Here is a 20039-nt window from a genome sequence, read left to right as displayed (position 1 = left end):
TCACGTGCAAAAGCTTTCCCCCCGCATTGCCTCGCCTGTTTTTTCTTCCATCTTGATCACTCCTGAACGCTGTTTATCTTTGATTCGCATTATTTATTGAAAGATTGCTATAATGGTAAGCTTCTCGCCTGTGGTGGTTGTTTCATGGTACTGATTCATGGTAGGCTCCAACAGAAAGCAACAAGCGCTTGGCCTTGGCCATCATCGATTTCCTCGGCTCCAGCCTGAAAGATGGTACCCTCACCGCCGATGATGCCGAGTCGATTGAAATCGCCCAGTCTTGTATCGCAGATACCTTCAAAGTTGACCCTACCGACGAGGCTGCTGTGAAGGATGCTGTGGGTGGACAATCGTTGGCCGGAATCTACAACGTCTACGAGAAGTTGCGCAACAAGTCGACCCCGCAATCGACCGCAGGAGCTCAAACTTCCCAGGAAGAGAAGCCTAAGGCCGGTGTACCCACACCGGAATCCGATAAGCTGAAGTCCGAGGGTAATGCTCTCATGGCTAAGAAGGACTACGCCGGTGCCATTGAGCAATACACCAAGGCTCTCGAGATTGCCCCGGCCAACCCCATCTATCTCTCCAACCGCGCCGCCGCATTTTCCGCTTCAGGCCAGCACGAGAAAGCCGCGAGTGATGCAGAGGTTGCTGCTGCCGCCGATCCCAAGTACTCCAAGGCGTGGAGCCGTCTGGGTCTTGCTCGCTTCGATATGGGAGACTACCATGCCGCCAAGGAGGCATATGAGAAGGGCATTGAGGCGGAAGGCAACGGCGGTAGTGAGGCCATGAAGCGTGGCTTGGAGACATCGACACGGAAGCTTGAGGAGACCACCCGAACCACCGAGCCCCCGTCCGAGGAACTGGACACTGCTCCGGGTGCCTCGCGTGGTGGTCCTGGTGGCATGCCTGACCTGTCTTCCCTGGCCAGCATGCTTGGTGGAGGCGGCGCTGGTGGTGCTGGTGGCATGCCCGACTTGGGCTCTCTGATGAGCAACCCGATGTTCTCCACCATGGCGCAAAATCTCATGAGCAACCCCGATATGCTCGGCAACCTGATGAGCAATCCCCGCCTCCGCCAGATGGCTGAAAGCTTTGGCCAGGGTGGCGGCATGCCTGACATGTCCAGCCTGATGAGCGACCCCAACCTCGCAAATATGTAAGTTTATGAAATACCAGGGTTTCTGAAATCACATTACTGACATTTGGCTCACAGGGCTCGGAATATGATGGGTGGTGGTGGCGCTGGCGCTGGTGCCGGTGCTGGTACTGGCTCTGAAGGCCCGCACTAAATTTCCGGTCCGATGATTGAGAAATTGACAGACGCAATCTGATATACCATGTAGCAAATTCACTTTTCAAAGCGTTTTTTAGAAAGAAAAAAAAAACTCACTTCCTTTTTTCTCTTGCTCATGTCCACGTAGATCCACCCTCAACCGCCATTTTTACTTCCGTCAAATGTCGATTGAAAGCAATCCTCAAGGGTTCCTCCATTTATACTGGGTTTGAAGTAATTCCCCGAGGACAGGTACGTAGGAAATCTATTTCACTAAGTTACAACTCTAGCATGGCATTCATTCGGGTTGGTCAGTATTACGGATCGAGAGTTGGGTCAACTATATAAATGACGGCTTTAGCTCGTTTACGTTTATGGAAGGAGCGATTCCGATTCCTTCCATAACTGGAAAGTATAGACAAGGCAGGTGCAGACAGGGCAGGGTAGGTGCGATCGAGGTGTGTACCCTCCGCTTAGCGAAGTATGACCCGTACAACGGGTAGCTGGTACTCTAGAGAGAACTACAAGATATCAAAATCATCAGGCTAGAAATGTCTGTTTATATATTTACACGATTTTCAAGAATTTTCATATGTTGGTGACCGATTACGGCCCCAACAGAAACCAAAACCAACAACCCTATGCAGTCATACACGGTGGCGAGGGGAGAGTGGAAATAAAATGCACAAAGACGCCAGCAGAACACCTCGAGACCCAGAGAAATGCCTTCAGATAAAATCCAACGCACCCTAGTCTATGGGAAAGATGGAACATTCAGATTTGAGCGGACTGAGCCGTAAGTCCTCGGAGTAAGACTTGGGGCAAAATGTCAGACCGGACGAAGCATTAATACATGAAGAAAAGAAAATCCGATTAACCAGCGAAGGCCCAAATTGGCAGTCACTGGAACAGGCATAACCGTAACAGGAGCCAGGATCTACCTGGCTTAATACCAAACAGTTGTATTGTACAGTCGAAAGGGGGTGGAGTGGAAGTCAAGATGCAGGAGGGGGTGAGGTCCACGAAGGAATATGCCGACAATAAGATAGAGAAAAATGTGGCAGTATAGAATGAAGAGGTACAGATTGCGCCCTTAGATGTAGTCACGGGCAGCCTTCTGCAGCTCGATCAATCTCCAGCCCCGAGTTTCGGGGTTGTTGACTTCATCAGGGATACGAGTCAATCCGATGGCGTAGGTGACCAGTTGCACCTTGTCATCCGTACCAGCGGCTAGTTCACCCGTCTTGATCTTGCGGTAAACGTGAACCTCCTGGGTGCGACAAGTAACGACGAACACAGGAATGTCGCCTGGGTCCAAGATACGGGCGTGAGAAATATCCACGCCACGGATATCTAAAATACGACCATCCGACTTGAGTCCGGCAGTGGTGTATTGCTTTGCGAGAGCAGCGTAGACGTGGAACTGAGCATCTGAAAGCCAGAGCTTGAGTGTCTCAATATCTCCCTTCACATAAGCGTCGAGGACTTCTGGCAGCATGTAGTCACGCATCTCGCGCAAGAAAGGCTCCATCTGGAAGTTGGGGTCAATCTCCCGGAACTTCTTGATGACCATGGCGGTCTCGTTTTCGGCGAAGAAGCCAGCAACGCGATCGGAAATGCTGCGTGCTGTGCTGATCAGGGGGTTCTCGGACTCGTTGTAGTTTTCCTTGATCGAGAAGAGCTTCTGCATCATGGGGTTGGAGTCCTTGAAGTCTCTCCAGGAATCTTTCCAGGCGGAATCTTTGTGAAGAGTGACGTTGGTACCGGCACTAGAGATAAATGAGTCAGGAACGCCAAACTGAACCCTTGTCATCATCTAAACTTACTTGGGATCTTCAACTCTCTCCTCAACGTGGAGAGACTTTCCAGCCTTGAGCTCTTGCTCCTCTCGACGCTGTCGCTGCTTGCGACGTTCCTCCTTCTCGACCCAACCACCGTAGCGTGAGCTGCTGCCATCATCGATGGCGTCCTTCACACTCTTATATGCTTCGGTTTCTCGAACAGGTCTTGTGGCCTTCTCGAGGGTCTCTCCGGTTGCGTTGACACCCTTCCGAACGCCCTTCACAACACTGGTGTTCCATGTCCAAGCAGCTCCCTTTCCAATGACTTGACCAGTCGTCTTAATGGCTGTGGAAGTCTTAGAGGTTGTGGCGCTTGACGCAGCCTCGTAAGCAGCGCGCGCACGCCTGACGCTCTCATTCTCAGTAAACTGGTGAGCTGAGGATGCCAGCGCTTTAGTAGATTCCTCCCATTCCTTGGAGGCCTTGAACTCGGTCTGCAGAGTCTCACGGAATACCTGCCAAGGAGACTTGTCTCCGTGGGGTGGTGGCGGAACCTTCTCTTCCTGCTTCTCTTTTTTCTCTTCCTTAGACTCCTCGCCCTGTGATTCAGCCTTGTCTTCCTCACCCTGCCTTTTTTCCTGTTGCTTCTGCTGTTGCCAAAGAGAGGTTGCGGCGTGGAAAGACCGCGTCAAAGGGAGAGCGGCGAACGGCGAAACAAGTTGAGGGATGGGGTGGGAAGGGGATTGTAGGACAGCACGGTGGCTTTTAAGAGAGTGCGCGAATGCTTGAGCTGAGACGGTCGAATATGATCCGGCGCGAGACAACCGGTGAGATGATACTCTGAGAGACGGTGCTTGGGACCGCAAGGAAACGGCTCGTGCCGCAGACATCTTAGCCGGAATCATCCTCTGGAGCGTTGACGGGATAGGAGAGCAAATAGAATTAAATATGAGGGTAGAGGCAAGATGGATTCCAGCCCAGCCTGGACGCGATATGAAGAAGGTGATGGGGAGAGAGGTAAAGATCTCCGGGAAGGGAAAAAGTGCAGATGCCAAGACTTCGAAAAACTTCCAGCGTTTCCCTTCGGTCCGGCAACGGCTCTACACCACCCGCGCTTTGTGGCCATTTCAACACATTGGATTGGTGATTGGTGTTCAATTGATCCGGCTTTTTATAACCCATCGCTCTTTCCCTCATCTCGTATTCGTCCTTTGTCGCTGTACCACGATGAGCTCCTTTTCGATGAGCAAGTTGACCAAGGCATTGCCCTCAGTATGCCGCCAATCTCACCCGCGAATCTCCTCCTTGAGCACCACACGTTTATTCTCCCACCAAAGCACGGCGTTTTCTGCGCGCAGCGAAGGTAGCGACATTGAGAAACAGATTCTGAAGCGAGAACCCGAGTCACCTTCCGGTTCCTCGTCGCCGCTTTCTGCAATCACCCAAATGATGCAGGGCAAGAAGCCAGCCCTATCCTCGCGCGGTAGCTCTGACTACTCCAGGATGGCTGAAAGCCTCGAAGCCGACATGGTCAAGAACCCCTACGCCGACCGAGCTCCTCCCCACCACCTGCACGTCTACTGCCACAAGCACAACACAATCCTCACCTTGACTCGACCGAACGGGAGCCCCCTTATGTCTATCGGATGCGGTCAAATAGGTTTCCGTAAAGCTGGTCGCTCCGGCTTTGACCCGGCATACCAACTGTCTGCTCATGTTATGAATCAGATTCAGGAAAAGGGCTTCCTGATGGAGATCGAGCGGTTGGAGGTCGTGTACCGTGGGTTTGGAAAGGGCCGCGATGCATTTACAAAGGTCCTGCTGGGCCACGAAGGACGACACATTCGGGGGCTTGTTGCGCGAGTGACCGACTCGACTCGTCTGAAGTTCGGTGGTACTCGCAGCAGACACGTGCGTAGACTGGGTTGATCTCCCTCCACAGGAGAGACTATGTTTTTATTTTGGGTTGGCTGCTTGTGTGCAGCACAAGTGTACTGAATAGCATTGTGTGGAGAGACCTCGGCTGTGCTTTTTGTGTTTTTATCTAATGGCATGCTTGTCGCCATCTATTCTCTGTATATTAGAAATCTCATGACAGGACTACACAAACTCCACTTGCAACACCTCTCTGTAAATGGATATTGAGCCCGATGCATAATTTCTGCCATGATGAAATATCTTATGGAATTAGGAAATCTCCGAAGCTACGCAAGAGGAACCCGAGGTCGCAGTTTATTGAATGAAATAATTACCCAATGCGGTATAGCGCCCATCAACTTGTCGATCACGTTCTGGATTTACCCGCGACACATGTGCTTCTGCGTCAACTCTTATATTTGTGGCTTCTTGTTTTCTGCGATCTAGCATTGTGCTTTTGTTCGAGCCTATTTGCAGCTCTGTCCACTTAATTCAACGACCCACTCTGGCTTCATACTGCGCCGCTGCCTGTTGGATGCGAGCTGTCCTTCCCCGCGAAATCTTACGGCGCACATATCCCCTGCTTCGGAGATTTGAGACGGACGGCTTGATGATTGCTGGAGTCTTTCGACTGGGCCGTCCAAAACCGTTTGGATGCACCCTCTAAACCCTTTCCTCCGTGCCTTCTTTCGAAGCACTGTCCCCGGCCAGTGTTTACCGGTTGAGAATCATGTAGGTGGAAGCTGTGCATATGTCGGCGGATCATCCGGAGTGGCTAATTGATCTTGTGTGTACGCCTTAGGTCTTGCTAGTTCCAACGACAGAGTCTCTCATCGGTTCACGCGACCGGGAGTCGAACCTGCTATATTCCGATCTTTGCGCGTCAGAGGAGTTTTTAGGGAGCCATGTGCTCCGCATCCCAATCCACACTGTCTCTGCGAATTCGAAAGAGGAGAGCAATGTGCGAGAAAACAGAGGCAAAGCAAAGCAGGTGACCACGTTTAATGGCCGGACGGTGATCATCAAGGACAACTCAGTATACAGCAACAAGGGTGAGAGCACTTGCTGGTGAATGCACTCGCCCATATATGTTAGCTAACAGAGATCATCTCTATCAGGATTCAAGTCACTCACACAAGCCCAACTGCTTTCCGACGTGCTATATTACAACCCGTCCAATGAATCGCGCCCATGGCTGATTTACTACATCTCTCGCCCGTTGATCGGAACATATGACCCCGCGAAGATCATCCCAGCCGTAGTCCCTGGAAGTGGCGCCAGCATGGTCGGACAAACTACACCAGATAGGAGGTATGGAAACGGAGATTCAATTGGGACACCACCAAAACAAGAGATCAAATCTTTCGGGGAACTGCTAGCCAATTACCCGATGATTGCGAGACAGATGCATCCGGGCCTGGAACGATTATTCAAAGAGTTTGGAAAAGAACTTGGTAAACCATTGCCACCTCCACCTTCTCGGTCGCCATCTGCATCCGGCAGTGAACGTGTCCACAAGTTGTCACGCGTCGAGTCTTTTACAGACGAAAGCTCTTCTATCCGCAGCTGGTCATCACGCAGCAGAGGGCGATTGCCATTCAACTCTGAGGAGTACTTCGAGGATGACGAAGATCTCATGCGCCGGAGCTTAGAAACCGCGGTGACTGCTGCCATTGATCTTTTCCGCCTCGTTGACAAGCAGCAATTATCGTTGCTTGGTGCAACCACTGACCTCACCGGTCCTCTAGTGGAGCGGCTGATAGAACGTTATGTCGCCGAGCAAGTTCACGAGCCGCTGCTTTTCCCTCGTCTGTGTTCATTCCGCCAACCAGAGGATACAGAGCTGGATTCCCGCATTCGCCAGATGGAGAGCATCGATGTATCCCAAGTCGGAATCTCTGTTGAAGGTGGACGTGAAGGGAAGCGAGAACTGATTCGCCGACTTGGGCGAGCTGTGGAAGAATTTCGGAAGATTAATGACGCTCGATGTCCCCATGATATGCTGAATACTCTCCTTGGAACAGTCAAGGTTATCTCCTTCCCGGGAAGTTATGATCAACTGGACGGCTCGCCATCTGAGAAGGGAACTTCCTCTGTCACGATCAACGCCGATGTCTTAGTCTCGTTGTTGCTTATTGTTGTCATTCGTTCTCAAACACGGCATCTCCAAGCTCGACTGTTGTATATGCAGCATTTTATTTACATCGACGACGTTGATAATGGCGAGATGGGATATGCTCTAAGTACATTTGAAGCTGTTTTGATGTATCTCGTCACCGATTCCGCCGGATTACGTCGTGCCAGCGCTCGGAACAGACGTTTGTGGCAAGCAACAAAAGCGGGCAGAATATCGGATATGAAATCTATACTGGAACCGAACGAGGATCATGGCGCAATAGATGACACGACTCCACCGGAACCGGGGCGAAAGTCTGTACTGTTCCAGACAGATGAAGCTGACGAGCCAGATGATCTCCCTCTTGATCACTCTTACACGAGTCATACGAATGGCGACTCATACCTGGATGAAGCTGTTGTCGATGCACCACCGCTCTCCCATGTTTTCCCATTCCAAACTTGGGATGATCTCTCGATTATCCAAGAATCTCACCCGCACCGTCCAGTTAAGAAGGTTTCAATGGACGTTCGCAGCCTTTCGGAGTCATCGGCCGTCTCATTCATCTCCAGGACCGCAACCCTCGGATCCATGGCCAGTGGAATTGAAGGTGACAATTCGATTGAGACCTTGACAAAAACCCAAGATCCTGCTGGTCATTCCATACCGATGATGGCAGTGGAGGCCCGTCAGACGGAGGCTTTGAAGTACATGTTGACTCTAGAAGAATACTACCCCTTGGAAGAAATCATTCAAGACACCAATACCGATGGGACCACGTTATTAAACGCTGCGGTGCAACTCGCACACACTGAGATAGTTAAGATCCTTCTGGACTTCCTATTTGCAAAGACAGATATAAGCGTGGTTGCGTCCTATTTGACCAAATCCGACGTTCACGGTCGCACTGTTGCTCATTATCTTTTCAGCACACCCTCGCTATTAGAGAGACTTGGCAGCATTATCCCATGGCGACAACGAGACAAACATGGACAAACCCCGCTCTTTGCACTCTGTCGGTCGTATGATCATCCAGAATACAAATCAATGGTCCAAGCCGCTTTGACTGCAGCGCAATGGGCACAGGGCGACAATAAACCGCTTCAGCTTGATGATCATGTCGATATGAAGGGGAACACACTGCTGCATATTGTTGGTGACCCTGATATCACCAGGCGCATATTGCAGGACAGCGATTGCGATCCCAACGCGACCAACGACAAGAGATTTACACCGTTGATGATGGCCAGCAAGTACGGACGAGTTGATCAAGTCCGCATTCTCTTCTTAGACCCAAGAGTCGACGTTCATATTAAAGAAGCCCGTGGTTTGACTGCGGTGGAATTGGCCAAGGATGATGAGGTGCGGAATCGCATCGATGATTTGATCTTGTTGTCCCATCCTCCATCGGCTTGCGGAGATCCTTCGGGTCGGGTCACAACGGTCGTGCGATCGTACTTCGTCGAGGACGCAACCGTGCGATTCATTCTCAAATCAGGCGCGCCATTTCCTCCCACCGAATCCGTGGCATCGTCGCGGCCCGGATCGACAACATACACCGTTACGACCTGTCGCCGTAATTTCTCCGACTTTGAGAATCTGGCTAAATGGCTTGCAGTGGAGCATCCGGCATCTTACATGCCATCTCTCTCGGATTTCCGGAATCCATTCCAGATCCACTCGAAGCCATCACGATCTGTGCTCCATGATCTCCAGGAAAGACTGGATCGGTTCCTTAAGACGCTCCTCGCTCATCCAACCTTTTCAACTCACGAAATGCTGTGGGAGTTCTTCCTCGTTCCAGAACTTCAGCCTGAGATGGTTGCAGACCGATCGTACCGCAAGGCTGCCGTGCTCACAGAAACTATCGCGGACGAATATGCGCCAGTCTCACTGGAGGGCATGCGCGACACAGAGCAGTTTATCACTCACGCCCAGGACATAGTGCGCGGTGTACACGTTAATACGCGTTCGCTGATTCGCCGAGGGCACGCATTGCATAATGCAGCCTCCGATCTCGCTGATGCGGTGATGATATGCTCATCTGTCCTTTCTACACTCCGGGCGCCCACTAATGCACTTCCGATCTCTCACATTGAGGCCTTTGCTCGTTACGCCACCTACCTATCGACCTCTAGATCTGACTCCTCCCCTCTCCTGCAGTATTTGGCAGCTCTTTCCTCAGTCGACAACACAACAGCCGCCATTCTGATATCTCTATCTCGTCCACTGGCCCTTATGTCCTCCCTCTCTTCAACAAACCGCCATACCTCTCGCTCTCGCTCCTCGCTCCTCTCCTCCTCCCTCCCCCGCAAATTCAATATAAACCTGCCAGGCTTCGAAGAGTCTCGCCAGAAGTCCGTCCGTGACCTCGAACAAAAGGTTCGTGAGGGCGAATCCGAGTCTACTCGGTTGGCGAAAGAGATTTCGTGGAACAAGGATGTCGTGGTGGGCGAACTCGCTGGCTGGACCTCATGGCGGGAAAGGGTTGGCCGTGACGCCATCCGATCGTTTGTCAAGGATACTCTTGTACGCGAAAAGGAGCGTGGCAAACGGCTTGAACGGTGCCTACGCAGTGTGCGCGATACGAATGCATGAAGATGAAGATGATATATCCGGATAGATCTCAAGGACTTACTTCCACATTCTTTTTGTGTCAGCTATCATTTCCTGTATATCTCATGGCGGACATGTGTTCGAGAACTTTGCTTCTGTATGTGCTTTTAATCTTTGTCGATTTTTATCTCTGCAGCGTGTCCAGTACTGGAATAGCGAGGCGCGTGGAGGTCCCCTTTACTTATTTTTTTGGTAGTTCACCAAGAAATATAGCTAATGATTATTGATTTTTGTCATCCCGGCCTGAGGCATCCAGGACAAGTATGGAAGGAGCGAGGCTCGCTACCATTTTGTCGTGTTCCGTCATCTCCCCATTATCCAACTCGGACACCCTCATCTATATTTGAAGGTACATTTTTTGCCTGATATACAAAGGCCATCGGCAGATGCTAAACCCGGGTACTTTGAAGTTATGGCCTACCAAACCACCACGTCCTTCCACCAAGTGAATCCCGCGCAATACTTCGCGCCCCACATGCCTCCTCGACTCTATACGGAGCTTAGAGTCGGTAGTGGTCGCGTCATCCCCACAGAGTTCACTCCTCCGCATCCAAATGACACGCCGCAGTCATTGTTCCCACATTGCCCAAAAGTCACAGCAACGGACCGAGTCCACCTGTTCATTCGTCTGAATCACGACAACCGATCCGTCGAGGATGAATTCCTCATCTTAACAGACGGCACGTGTATGGACAACGACAGACCGAACGCCAGAGCGGGTTGTGCCTTTGTTTACAACGAGTCTGCATCTGGTTACGCACGCTTTCCTCTCGAGTACAAAGGGCCCATTGGCCAACAGCACACGCTGACAAAGGACCGCGCGCAGATTCGCGCCGTCATTGCGGCTCTGAGATATCGAGACTGGGCTATGGATGGCTTTAGTCGTTTGATCATTGCGACAGACTCGAAATACGTGGTGGACGGTATCATGAGAGAGGTATACGATTCGATACAGTACAGCTGGGTTACACGTGCTGGGGACCAATCAGGAATCGGGACCTTTGGGAGTGTCTTCTCGGGGAGGTGGAAATGTGGGAGGAGAGGGGGATGAGCGTTCAGTTTTGGCGGGTTCCTAGAACGTCGAACATGAAAGCGGACCGTCATGCCAAAACAGCGGACAGACATCGTGAGTTTACCGATGTCGCTGGTATCAGCAATGTTTCTATCTAGAGGCAGAACCTCCATTGCTGTACTGGAACCCATGACACGCCGAATGAAAGGAGGAAGTACCCACTGGGATTGGCGCACGAAAAATAAAGGCCTCGTCCTCGCTAACAAACGCAAAAGAAATCAACGCAAGTAATTCATGAACCCAGGCCTTGGGTGTTAGTTCTATATATTTTGCTCGATTCTTTCACGTCCAACTACTCACAATGGAATATATTTTTAGGTTTATCTCTAACTCATCATCACTGCACGTCTTTATGAATAAAAAATAAACATTGTAGCCCTAGAAAAGACCCGGACGCTGTACATAATGGATAAGAGGTATCAGTAAAGAAAACTGGATCAACAACATTGATTTCCAAAGACATCAAGGGTTAGGGGGAAGCAAATAGAAGGAATAGACCCCTAGTCACGCATGGAACCTGAATCCAACCCAATCCGCCTTCATCGGGTCTGAATCAACGGCAAATAAGCAATACCAATTCAAAAAGCCCACTGGGTGTCATCAAAGATCAGAGCTGACTGAAAGGAAAGGGGTAAGGGGGGACAGAGGTCCATTGGGGGAGCTTGTTATCAGCTGAAACATCCACTAACACCGGAGAGATGGGGGAAGTGGGACTCATTGATCCAACAGAGTCTATATTCCTCGAATATGCCATCCGAGCAGCCTCCGCCTCATTGAACATACGGGATGCAGACTGCAAGATACCCCCACTGGACAGATGGCTCGATGCAGCAGAAGCATTCGAACGACGTGTATATATCTGTGAGCTGCGGGAGGTGGATGGGCCAATGGGGCTTTGAGGGTGGTGCGAGTAGTTTGAGGATTGACTAAGGAGCGAAAACGTCTCAGTCTCGGCAGAGGTCGTGGTCCAAACCTGAGAGGACCCCGCTGTCGGGACGACAGACGACGAGATGGATGCTCGAGGCGTCGTGGTCGACGAGTGCTGTACTGAACCACTCCGAGTCTGCTCCGACGGCGTGCCACCAGAAGTCGTAGTCCAAACCTGGGATGATTGCGATGTTGGGACGACGGACGACGAGGTGGATGCCCGTGGCGTCGTACTAGACGAACGCTGTCCCGAGCTGCTCCTCTGAGTCCGTGGGTCATCAGGACCAGATTTTTGAGTCGAGATCTGTGAGAGGACGTGGGTATCTGCAGATGAAGAAGCTGCAGTGTGATGTTCTGTGAGATAAGGCTGAGGTGAAGACTTGCAGCGGTCAGCGTCCGCGTCGTCAATGACGATGCTGATGGATGGGGATCGGCTTCTGCTGAAGATGATTGAACTCCGCTCAGGTTGAATATCCTTCATGAGGAAGTGATCTAGGGTCCTGCTTGTGTCCTCGGCGAGAGACACTGCGGACTGGTCAAACTGGTCATTCTCCTTCTCCTGGCGACGAAGCCGCCGGGCGCGCAGTCCTCGTCGAACGTACCATACCAGCAAGTATATCAGTGCGCCGAGTGTGAGGACTCCGAGAATTGCGGCAGTGGCAATGGCGAGTTTCCCGTAATCCCAGTTTTTCATGATGGAAGGGCTGGAAGCGAATGTATGACTTGCAGTCTGAGGCTAGTTAGTTGTAGAGAGAGTCGTCATGCCTGCGTCGGGTATATAAGATTGGCATCATTGCATAAAGCAGGTGCGATGTACTCCGTAGGGTTTGCGGCAACTACACATCTGTGGCAGACGGTGAAATCAAGCACCTACAACGTCAAGAATATTATATCTGCCTATCAAGCAGCCAAAGTTATCGATTCTGTCTGTATTATCAGTTTTGAGAATCACCTTGCATGGGTATATCTAGGATTCTGGGAATGGAGTGGTTATGAAAATGGAAAGACATCATTCCGACTGTGAGCATAAGTTTGAATACTTCCAACCACAGGCCGTTCACATGTAGGCAATGATTCCAAAACACACCTAAGCAATTATCTTCAAGGTTGTCAGCTTCTTAGAAAATGGTTAGCCTTGCTGCCTCAGGCCCCAAGCAGCCTTTTGCAAGCATCTTTTTCGCCAACGACTCTTGTTGGCATATGATTTGGAAATGGGGGGAAAATGGGGGGAACTGAGTCCAAAGTGCATTGAACTTGATCGGCATATGATAACATCGCAGGTAGAAGTTGCGAGCTTATCATAGTTTTTTCTTCTCCACTTCAATCTCTTTCCCCAGCGAGCCGAACCGGGAGCCCCCGAAGCGAATCCCATTCTAGGGGCTGGACTTTCTGACTGGCTCTCTCGACCCGGTGCCAAGGAGAATGTATTCGAGATACAAGCTCCAACAAAGCAATTCCGATCGGAACACCCCATATCCAGGGTAAAATATCACGGGCAGCTCAGTTTCTCCGGATGTTGAAAACTATTCGGATTTGCTCGTACCCGGCCGGGAACACCAACTTCCGTTCCCGCCAGAGGTTGTTAGGGTGAAATTGGTTGTTATAGGGGTTCGAATGTCTTATTTGATAACATGAATCGTCACGGGATAGTTCTAACCCTTTTTGCTCTTTTTATGATTTATTATTGGCAAATATTTCTTACTATGTAAGCGTCATAATTTCTCTAACTAGTTACATCATTCAAGGTTATAATAGCCTTGCTTCATACAATGGCATTGTGCAATAAATAGAAAACCTTAAACATGATCAGGAGTCAGAAACGCGTGGCAGAGGGACAAGAGTTGGTTTAGCGCCGTCGGTTTGTCTTGTTTGCATATAATCTTCACCTTACATAAACCACATAAGTATCTTTCATATGTCACACCCATATAAAAGGTACATAGTCGTAATCTTTTGGATTTTCTTTACCTATATGATTAAGTAATATACAAAGGAGAAATTGATTTTAGTTTTGAGTCAATCATTCTACTAGACATACAACTTATTTTCGCATTGGCCAGTTGGAGCGTGAAGAAAATATACAATATTAAAAAATCACGCCCATTTACCCCGTACCTTTCGTACAGTTAGGCGTGCCACATAAAGATTCGTACAACATAGTTTGTGTAAGCTGAAAATTTTATATAACTAGTGAAACGGATCCATCTCGTGAACGTGGGTCGGGCTGAAGATGATTACGTTCACATAAATTCGAGTTTGCCACATTAAAGTTGAAATTATGAATTTGGAGTATTAATTATGAATACACACCGTCTACGGAGTAGACATCCATGGATGCTCCTCCGGACCTCGGAATTGACCTCGGGAATGAATCCATGACCATGAACTGCATAAGTTGGTAGGACGGTAAGCCACAAGCCGATCAGCAGTTTGAAGGCAAGATTTAACACATCTACGGACCAGTCCATGGGAAATCTGAGCCTAGATGCGCCAGGTTCCCACGGGGAGCTTGACTTATCCACATTTAGTCGACCCTATTTTCAACCCTTCTTTCAACCCTACATCAACTTCACTTGTAAATTACCAACCCTAGGTTACTAGCCTTGCTTTAGGGCATATTTTCACGAATCCCTATTAATCGGGTCATTATTTTTCTTTTCTTCCTTTTTTTTAGTATAGAACTTCGAAACTTAGGGGGCTATTTGCAAGGTCAACAATGATGACGTTTGCATAAAAAATTAAGCCGAGGTTCAAGACAACGTCTAGTCCCAACTTCCAAGGTTGACTTCGATTTACTCCACATGGGGACTGGCATGATCTTATGTATTCATAAATCTCTGTCAGTCTTACATTGCCTTTCCTCTCATCAGTCGAGTTTCCAAGTGGCAGTTATTGTTAGAAACACACATTCCAAAGTATGGCTCCGGGGCTGCCCCAGGATGGAAATAATCAGTGTAGTATTGGAATTACAGATTCCCTTCAAGCTCAGAATTTGAGTTAGAATGCAAACAAAGCACATTCCAAGATCGATAAGGTTTACAGCCTTACAGATATGCGTCCAGACCTTTCTGTACAGTATGTACTAATTGGCTTCGACTTCGGACAGTGGTTTGTCCGTGTCTCATATCTAAAGCTGGACCTACAATATCCTGGTAATCAGGTGAGTGCGAGTACAATCATTGGATAGAGCGGGATAAGATGTCGTGATAGGTCGATATGTTCCCGCTTTGGATCAAGGAGGCATACCTACGTACGTACGTAATGTGAAGAAGCCAATCGGGACTCTTGTCTGTTCTATTCGGGACTAGCTGAACGCCTCTCTTACGACTCCATCCAAGCCATGGCGTTGGAATTGTCATTGGCAGTAAAAGAGCTTTTATTTTCTGGTTTTTTTCTCTCCAAGAAATGGACTGAGTTTCTGCTAAATGTGTTCTATAGAGAGATAATTATGGAAATACAAACTGTAAATGAACGCATTTATGCCGGTTAACGAGCTCGGCCTGTTAAGGGAGGGCAAATACCAATATAATCTCCTTGCTATGTCCCGCCTCGGGATTCGGTCCCGTATTCATTCCGCCATCCGAAGTTCGTACTCGTATATCATTATTGTATTGTCTGTATTATGCATAATTGGAATAACGTGGTTAGAGGGCACACGACAGCATCCATTTAGCCTGTCTTGACTCCCTTTTCCTCTTTTTGAATCTTGATCTGCTTCAATTTTGTTCTATTCTCCAGCGCCTTTGGAGGCTTTACCTTATATATTTCTGAAAAGCTTCTATCATTGCAAGTATGGTGCCCAGCACCAATTTTACTCAGGATACACCCGATCTGGGTAAGCCACAATTAGCGTCACACGCATGGCTTGAACCTATTGTAAGTTTGATACTGCGTGTATCGCTAAAGACCTATTAATGTGGTGAACAGGTCGTTGTTAGTATTATGGTTGGGTCATTGATTGTGAATCGTCGCAGGGATTCCAGTAAGAGTTCCAATGAATCTCAATACCTAGGAAGCTACGCCATTCTGGAGGAGGGCGATGCTTATTCCATCGACAATCTGCAACCCAAATCAGAAACTGTATGTGGGATCAATGTCAAGACCGGAGACTCTTCTCGCTGGGCGCACCACATTCACAGTAGAATCCTACAGAAACTTCCTTTCTTGGTTGAGATGTTCTACTGGAGTATGAACTATCTATTCTATTCTGTGACGAAAGCTACGGCGCAGTGGCTTTCTCCCGCCGAGATAGGTGTTGTCGAGGTTGCGCGGGGCCACGCCATCGACATTCTCAACTTTGAACATACAACCGCGTCTTGGATATTTCCAATCAACGAAGCCGATTTCCAATCTTTTTTTATTCAAAATCATCCCTCGATCTTGACAATCTTTAATCGCATTTATTCATTAATACATATTCCCGGCACAGTGCTGTGAGTAACCCTTGACTTGATATAGTTCCAATTTGAATAATCGGTTAACCAAATGAACAGATTCCTCTCCTGGTACTATTATGTTGCCAAGAACCATGCGTCTTTCGCCACCGCACGGCGGACAATGACACTTGGAAATCTCGCCGCTTTCTTGGTATTCTGCGTCTACCCACTCATGCCGCCACGACTCCTTCCAGACTCGTATGGCTTCTACGACACCGTGCGCCAAGGCAATGCCGAAAGCATCTGGGTTGGCGGAAAGTCCGTGAACCAATTCGCGGCCATGCCCAGCCTGCACTTTACCTATGCCTTTGTGATCGGGTGCACCTTTCTTCACCACTCCGGATTTCTGCAAAGACTCCAGCGCAGGCCAACGCAGAAGTCCTACATGACGGAGTTTGGCTTTTTGGCACTCGCTATATTGTACCCGATTCTGGTCCTCAGTGTTATCGTCGCTACCGCAAATCACTACTGGCTCGATGCTGTGGTGGCGATTTTTACGGTTACCCTGTCCTACCGCTTCAACAAAATTCTTATCTTGCTACTTCCGCTCGAATATGCACTGTGTTGGTGTCTGCGGCTGGCAAAGCCGATACCTACCACTGGTGACAGAGCTTCCAGATGATGGAAGACCATGTTTCTTGGTGTGGGATTTATATAGACTTGATGTGACTGGCAATCAGACTCACAGCTTGCCTTTTTAACTTTTCTCCTAATTATAATAAAATAATGTTAATTTTTCTACAGGGATACAGTCTTATTTTTGATTCTCAATGGTGGTTTGTATATTGCTAAGTCCTGCTAGGCTTGTATGACCACAAGGAGATGGTAGTTAACTGTGGAGGGCTTGAGGCCTGAGGCCATCACAACAGCTTGTCCTCCAGCCGAGGCCATCTCTCCTGTCCCTCCTACCCGGGCTCATCGATCAACTTAATGTGACGCCTTTCCCACGAATATTATTCCCCCAAAGCCAAATCCGCCAATATGTGGCACAACAAAGAAGCTTTAAAGTTGACGATCGCGATCCACACCCGTGGGGCGGATCTTCATGCAGAAGATTTGCGTTGTGGTGGCGGTTGAGTGGCTGTGACATGCACTTTGGGCTCTTGATATTGAAGACGCATGATCGAGTCACGGTAGACATGGAAAAATTCAAGAGGAGAAACAGGAAAAATTAGACCCGACTCTCTAAAGTCGAGCTCTTTCCGGCACCTCCTCCTTCAACAACTCTGTCATACCCGATACCGTCAGTGTAATTGTCTAGGGAAAATCGGAGGGAAACAAATTCGACTCACCCTTTGCGACTTCCCGTAAGTCCGGTTTTCTAAGCTTTCCAGATGCAGTCTTCGGCCATTCTCGAGGAACGCCATGCTGGGAACTACCTATCCACCAAAAGTGCCTTGGTGTTTTGAAGCGACTGAGACTTGCTCGCACCCATTTCTGGAGCTCTTCATCGGTAGGTTTAGCATGGCCGTTGGTTAGTTCAACGAACGCAGCTATTTCTTCTCCAAGTCGAGCATTCGGAACACCAACAACAGAAGCCTGGACAATCGCCCCGTGGGAGGAAAGTCGTGCTTCGATTTCTACCGGGGAAATGTTCTCTCCTCCGCGAATGATGATGTCTTTGATGCGTCCAGTGATCACAAAATATCCATCTTTGTCAAAATACCCTTCATCTCCTGTGTGCATCCACGTTCTAAGATTTCCCTCGCTGTCCACAGGTCCGACTCCATGGGGCTCCAAGTCTTCCACGTGTTGTCTCATCGCTTCTGCGGTCTTGGATGGATTTCGAAGATACCCTCCACCCATGACTCCATATCCAGAGATCACAATCTCTCCCTTCTGTCCCCACGGCAGAACTCGGCCTGTGTTAGGCTCCACGATTTTCCCAATGAAGTTCGGGAAAAGGCGACCGGCTGTGTGAAGACGGTTGGGGGTTGGATCGCTGTGGTGTGTCATAGTGGTAATGGACGAAAGTTCCGTCATCCCCAATTTGTGTAGAGGCGAGGAACTGGGAAGGAGGTTGCAACATTTTCCAACAAATCCTGTGGCATTGCTGATCCTGCCATGATTCCAAATCTAGTACGAGTCAGTTTCAAAAGATCGACGAGCATTACTGGGACAGAAGTCTAACTTCAAAGATGAGCGATCGGTGCAAGCAAATTTCGCGTTCTTCATCTCCTCGATGAACATTGTGGTGACGCCATAAATGCCAGTGCATCTATATCCCTCAATGCATTTCAACACCGCATCGGCGTCGAATGTTTCCGAAGGGAATACAATGGTTGATCCACTCCACGTGCTGGTGCAAATACCTTCACGCAATTTTAGCGTTATCAGAACCCTCACAGAGGATGAGCAGCATACCAATGATAAGTCCAAAACTGTGGAACAAAGGTACAGGAAGACAGACTCGGTCCTTATCGCTTATACTCATCTGGGCACTGATATTCTTGCCACAGTTCATAATGTTGTAGTGGCTAAGTGCAGCTGCTTTGGGAGTCCCAGTGCTGCCAGACGTGAATTGTATGTTGACAATGTCATGAGGCGAAACATTACCAGGCAAGCTTGTGGCAAAATTTTGCTTGAGTAAGACTTCATAGGAGACCATCTTATCTCCTAGGCTTTGAGCCTTCAGTTTGTACGGATCCACAAGGACCACAGCTTGCAAAGAAGGAAGCATTTCTGAAAGCTTTAATAGAATGTTCTCGTATTGGAATTTCCCAAAGCTGGGTGTCATAACGAGAAGCTTCGGGGCTATTGAGAACCGCATCAGCTACGGCAATTAGTAGAATGAGAAATTATACATTACCAATTGGAGTCAAGGTATCAACGATCTCCTCTAAAACAAAGGCGAAATTAAGAAGGACAAGCGATGCACCTAATTTCGCACACGCAAAAAATGTCTAGATAGTCAGTAAACTTCAGGTACTATTTATTCATGGAGTACTTACTTCGATGTATTCCGTGCGACTGCCCAACATGATGGCCACAGTATCACCCCGGCTAACGTTATAGCTGGAGAATGCCTTTGCTAGCGACGTGCTACGCTCTTCGAGCTGACTATAGGTCAAGTGGATATTCTGATGATGCGAAATAATTGCATGGTTATCTGGCCTGTGTTGTGCATGGTAGGATAGAAGGTCCCCAAATGTCATTGACACAGGGATCGGAGCCGACGGGCCATAGACAATAGAAGGCTGATTCGAGAGCATTTTTACACGATTGAAGGATTGAATCAACTGAATTGGAGGGTTTTTAGGCTAGAATATGTACTTTATCCATTGCTTACATTATCCTATCGCGGTGGAGAATCGGTGTATATTCGTCTTCTCTTCACCCGAGTATGCCGTTGAAAAGCGATCACTAAGCCAAAATGACGGAATCGATGAAATATATTCCAGTGTTCTACTACCCCCAGTGAATGAGTCTTTATAGAAGCCCCAATACTGTCTTCTGTGTTGTTTACACGACTGCGACCTACTATAAATTACTTGCTACGAATGACTACACTACTTGCCAGTGTATCAGAGCGAGGTGACTGAATAATTCCACAAATGATCTCGGCTAGATGCTACGCACTTGGAAATATTCATGAGGAAGCTTTCTGTTAGGTTGCTGTTGGATGCTATACCCGAGCAGAATGCTGGAGCGCCAAGAGATTTATCCGATACCCGAGCACCCTCATCTTCGAGGACTGAAGATGGTGACGACAATGCTCGGTTCCAATATCATTCCGACATGGAGGCAAGCAATGAGTTGTTGCTATCGTTTGTCGGACTTATGAACCTCTTCGGGAACTATTACATGGTACACTTCGCGTGTTTAAAAGGGTCTAGGAGAAGCTCGCTAATCTACATATTGCGATATAATTTGTGCACTCCTTCTCATTTTTCTGTAC

General features: G+C 48.8%; 8 protein-coding genes across 8 annotated transcripts; 5 read left to right on the top strand and 3 right to left on the bottom strand.

Moving 5' to 3' along the window:
* Window positions 1–112: 112 nt before the first annotated feature.
* N7518_001423 (uncharacterized protein) lies at window positions 113–1292 on the top strand (the record flags this gene model as incomplete). Its single annotated transcript, XM_057182351.1, has 3 exons — window positions 113–115; window positions 165–1159; window positions 1217–1292. The coding sequence occupies 3 exons, from the start codon at window positions 113–115 to the stop codon at window positions 1290–1292; spliced, it is 1074 nt and encodes a 357-aa protein (XP_057043801.1).
* A 1077-nt stretch (window positions 1293–2369) lies between these two features.
* Window positions 2370–3962, bottom strand: tim44 (protein translocase subunit TIM44; the record flags this gene model as incomplete). The annotated part of the gene is made up of 2 exons (XM_057182350.1): window positions 2370–3045; window positions 3103–3962. 2 exons carry the CDS (start codon window positions 3960–3962, stop codon window positions 2370–2372), a joined length of 1536 nt encoding a protein of 511 aa, XP_057043800.1.
* A 322-nt stretch (window positions 3963–4284) lies between these two features.
* Window positions 4285–4986, top strand: N7518_001421 (mitochondrial 37S ribosomal protein uS11m; the record flags this gene model as incomplete). The annotated part of the gene is made up of 1 exon (XM_057182349.1): window positions 4285–4986. The coding sequence occupies one exon, from the start codon at window positions 4285–4287 to the stop codon at window positions 4984–4986; it is 702 nt and encodes a 233-aa protein (XP_057043799.1).
* Window positions 4987–5628: 642 nt separating this feature from the next.
* On the top strand, window positions 5629–9688 carry N7518_001420 (putative VPS9 domain protein; the record flags this gene model as incomplete). Its single annotated transcript, XM_057182348.1, has 3 exons — window positions 5629–5706; window positions 5777–6026; window positions 6093–9688. 3 exons carry the CDS (start codon window positions 5629–5631, stop codon window positions 9686–9688), a joined length of 3924 nt encoding a protein of 1307 aa, XP_057043798.1.
* A 430-nt stretch (window positions 9689–10118) lies between these two features.
* On the top strand, window positions 10119–10876 carry N7518_001419 (uncharacterized protein; the record flags this gene model as incomplete). The annotated part of the gene is made up of 2 exons (XM_057182347.1): window positions 10119–10643; window positions 10667–10876. 2 exons carry the CDS (start codon window positions 10119–10121, stop codon window positions 10874–10876), a joined length of 735 nt encoding a protein of 244 aa, XP_057043797.1.
* Window positions 10877–11385: 509 nt separating this feature from the next.
* Window positions 11386–12399, bottom strand: N7518_001418 (uncharacterized protein; the record flags this gene model as incomplete). The annotated part of the gene is made up of 1 exon (XM_057182346.1): window positions 11386–12399. One exon carries the CDS (start codon window positions 12397–12399, stop codon window positions 11386–11388), a length of 1014 nt encoding a protein of 337 aa, XP_057043796.1.
* A 3098-nt stretch (window positions 12400–15497) lies between these two features.
* Window positions 15498–16763, top strand: N7518_001417 (phosphatase PAP2 family protein; the record flags this gene model as incomplete). The annotated part of the gene is made up of 3 exons (XM_057182345.1): window positions 15498–15581; window positions 15633–16138; window positions 16199–16763. 3 exons carry the CDS (start codon window positions 15498–15500, stop codon window positions 16761–16763), a joined length of 1155 nt encoding a protein of 384 aa, XP_057043795.1.
* Window positions 16764–17326: 563 nt separating this feature from the next.
* On the bottom strand, window positions 17327–19353 carry N7518_001416 (uncharacterized protein; the record flags this gene model as incomplete). Its single annotated transcript, XM_057182344.1, has 6 exons — window positions 17327–17367; window positions 17434–18083; window positions 18273–18453; window positions 18506–18895; window positions 18951–19044; window positions 19093–19353. 6 exons carry the CDS (start codon window positions 19351–19353, stop codon window positions 17327–17329), a joined length of 1617 nt encoding a protein of 538 aa, XP_057043794.1.
* Between the last annotated feature and the right edge of the window lie 686 nt (window positions 19354–20039).

This window comes from Penicillium psychrosexuale, assembly GCF_028828465.1.
Source record: "Penicillium psychrosexuale strain IBT 29551 chromosome Unknown utg000002l, whole genome shotgun sequence".
NCBI lineage: Eukaryota > Fungi > Ascomycota > Eurotiomycetes > Eurotiales > Aspergillaceae > Penicillium > Penicillium psychrosexuale.
Note: the sequence above shows the minus strand (reverse complement) of the source record. Positions and strands in the feature narration are given on the sequence as shown.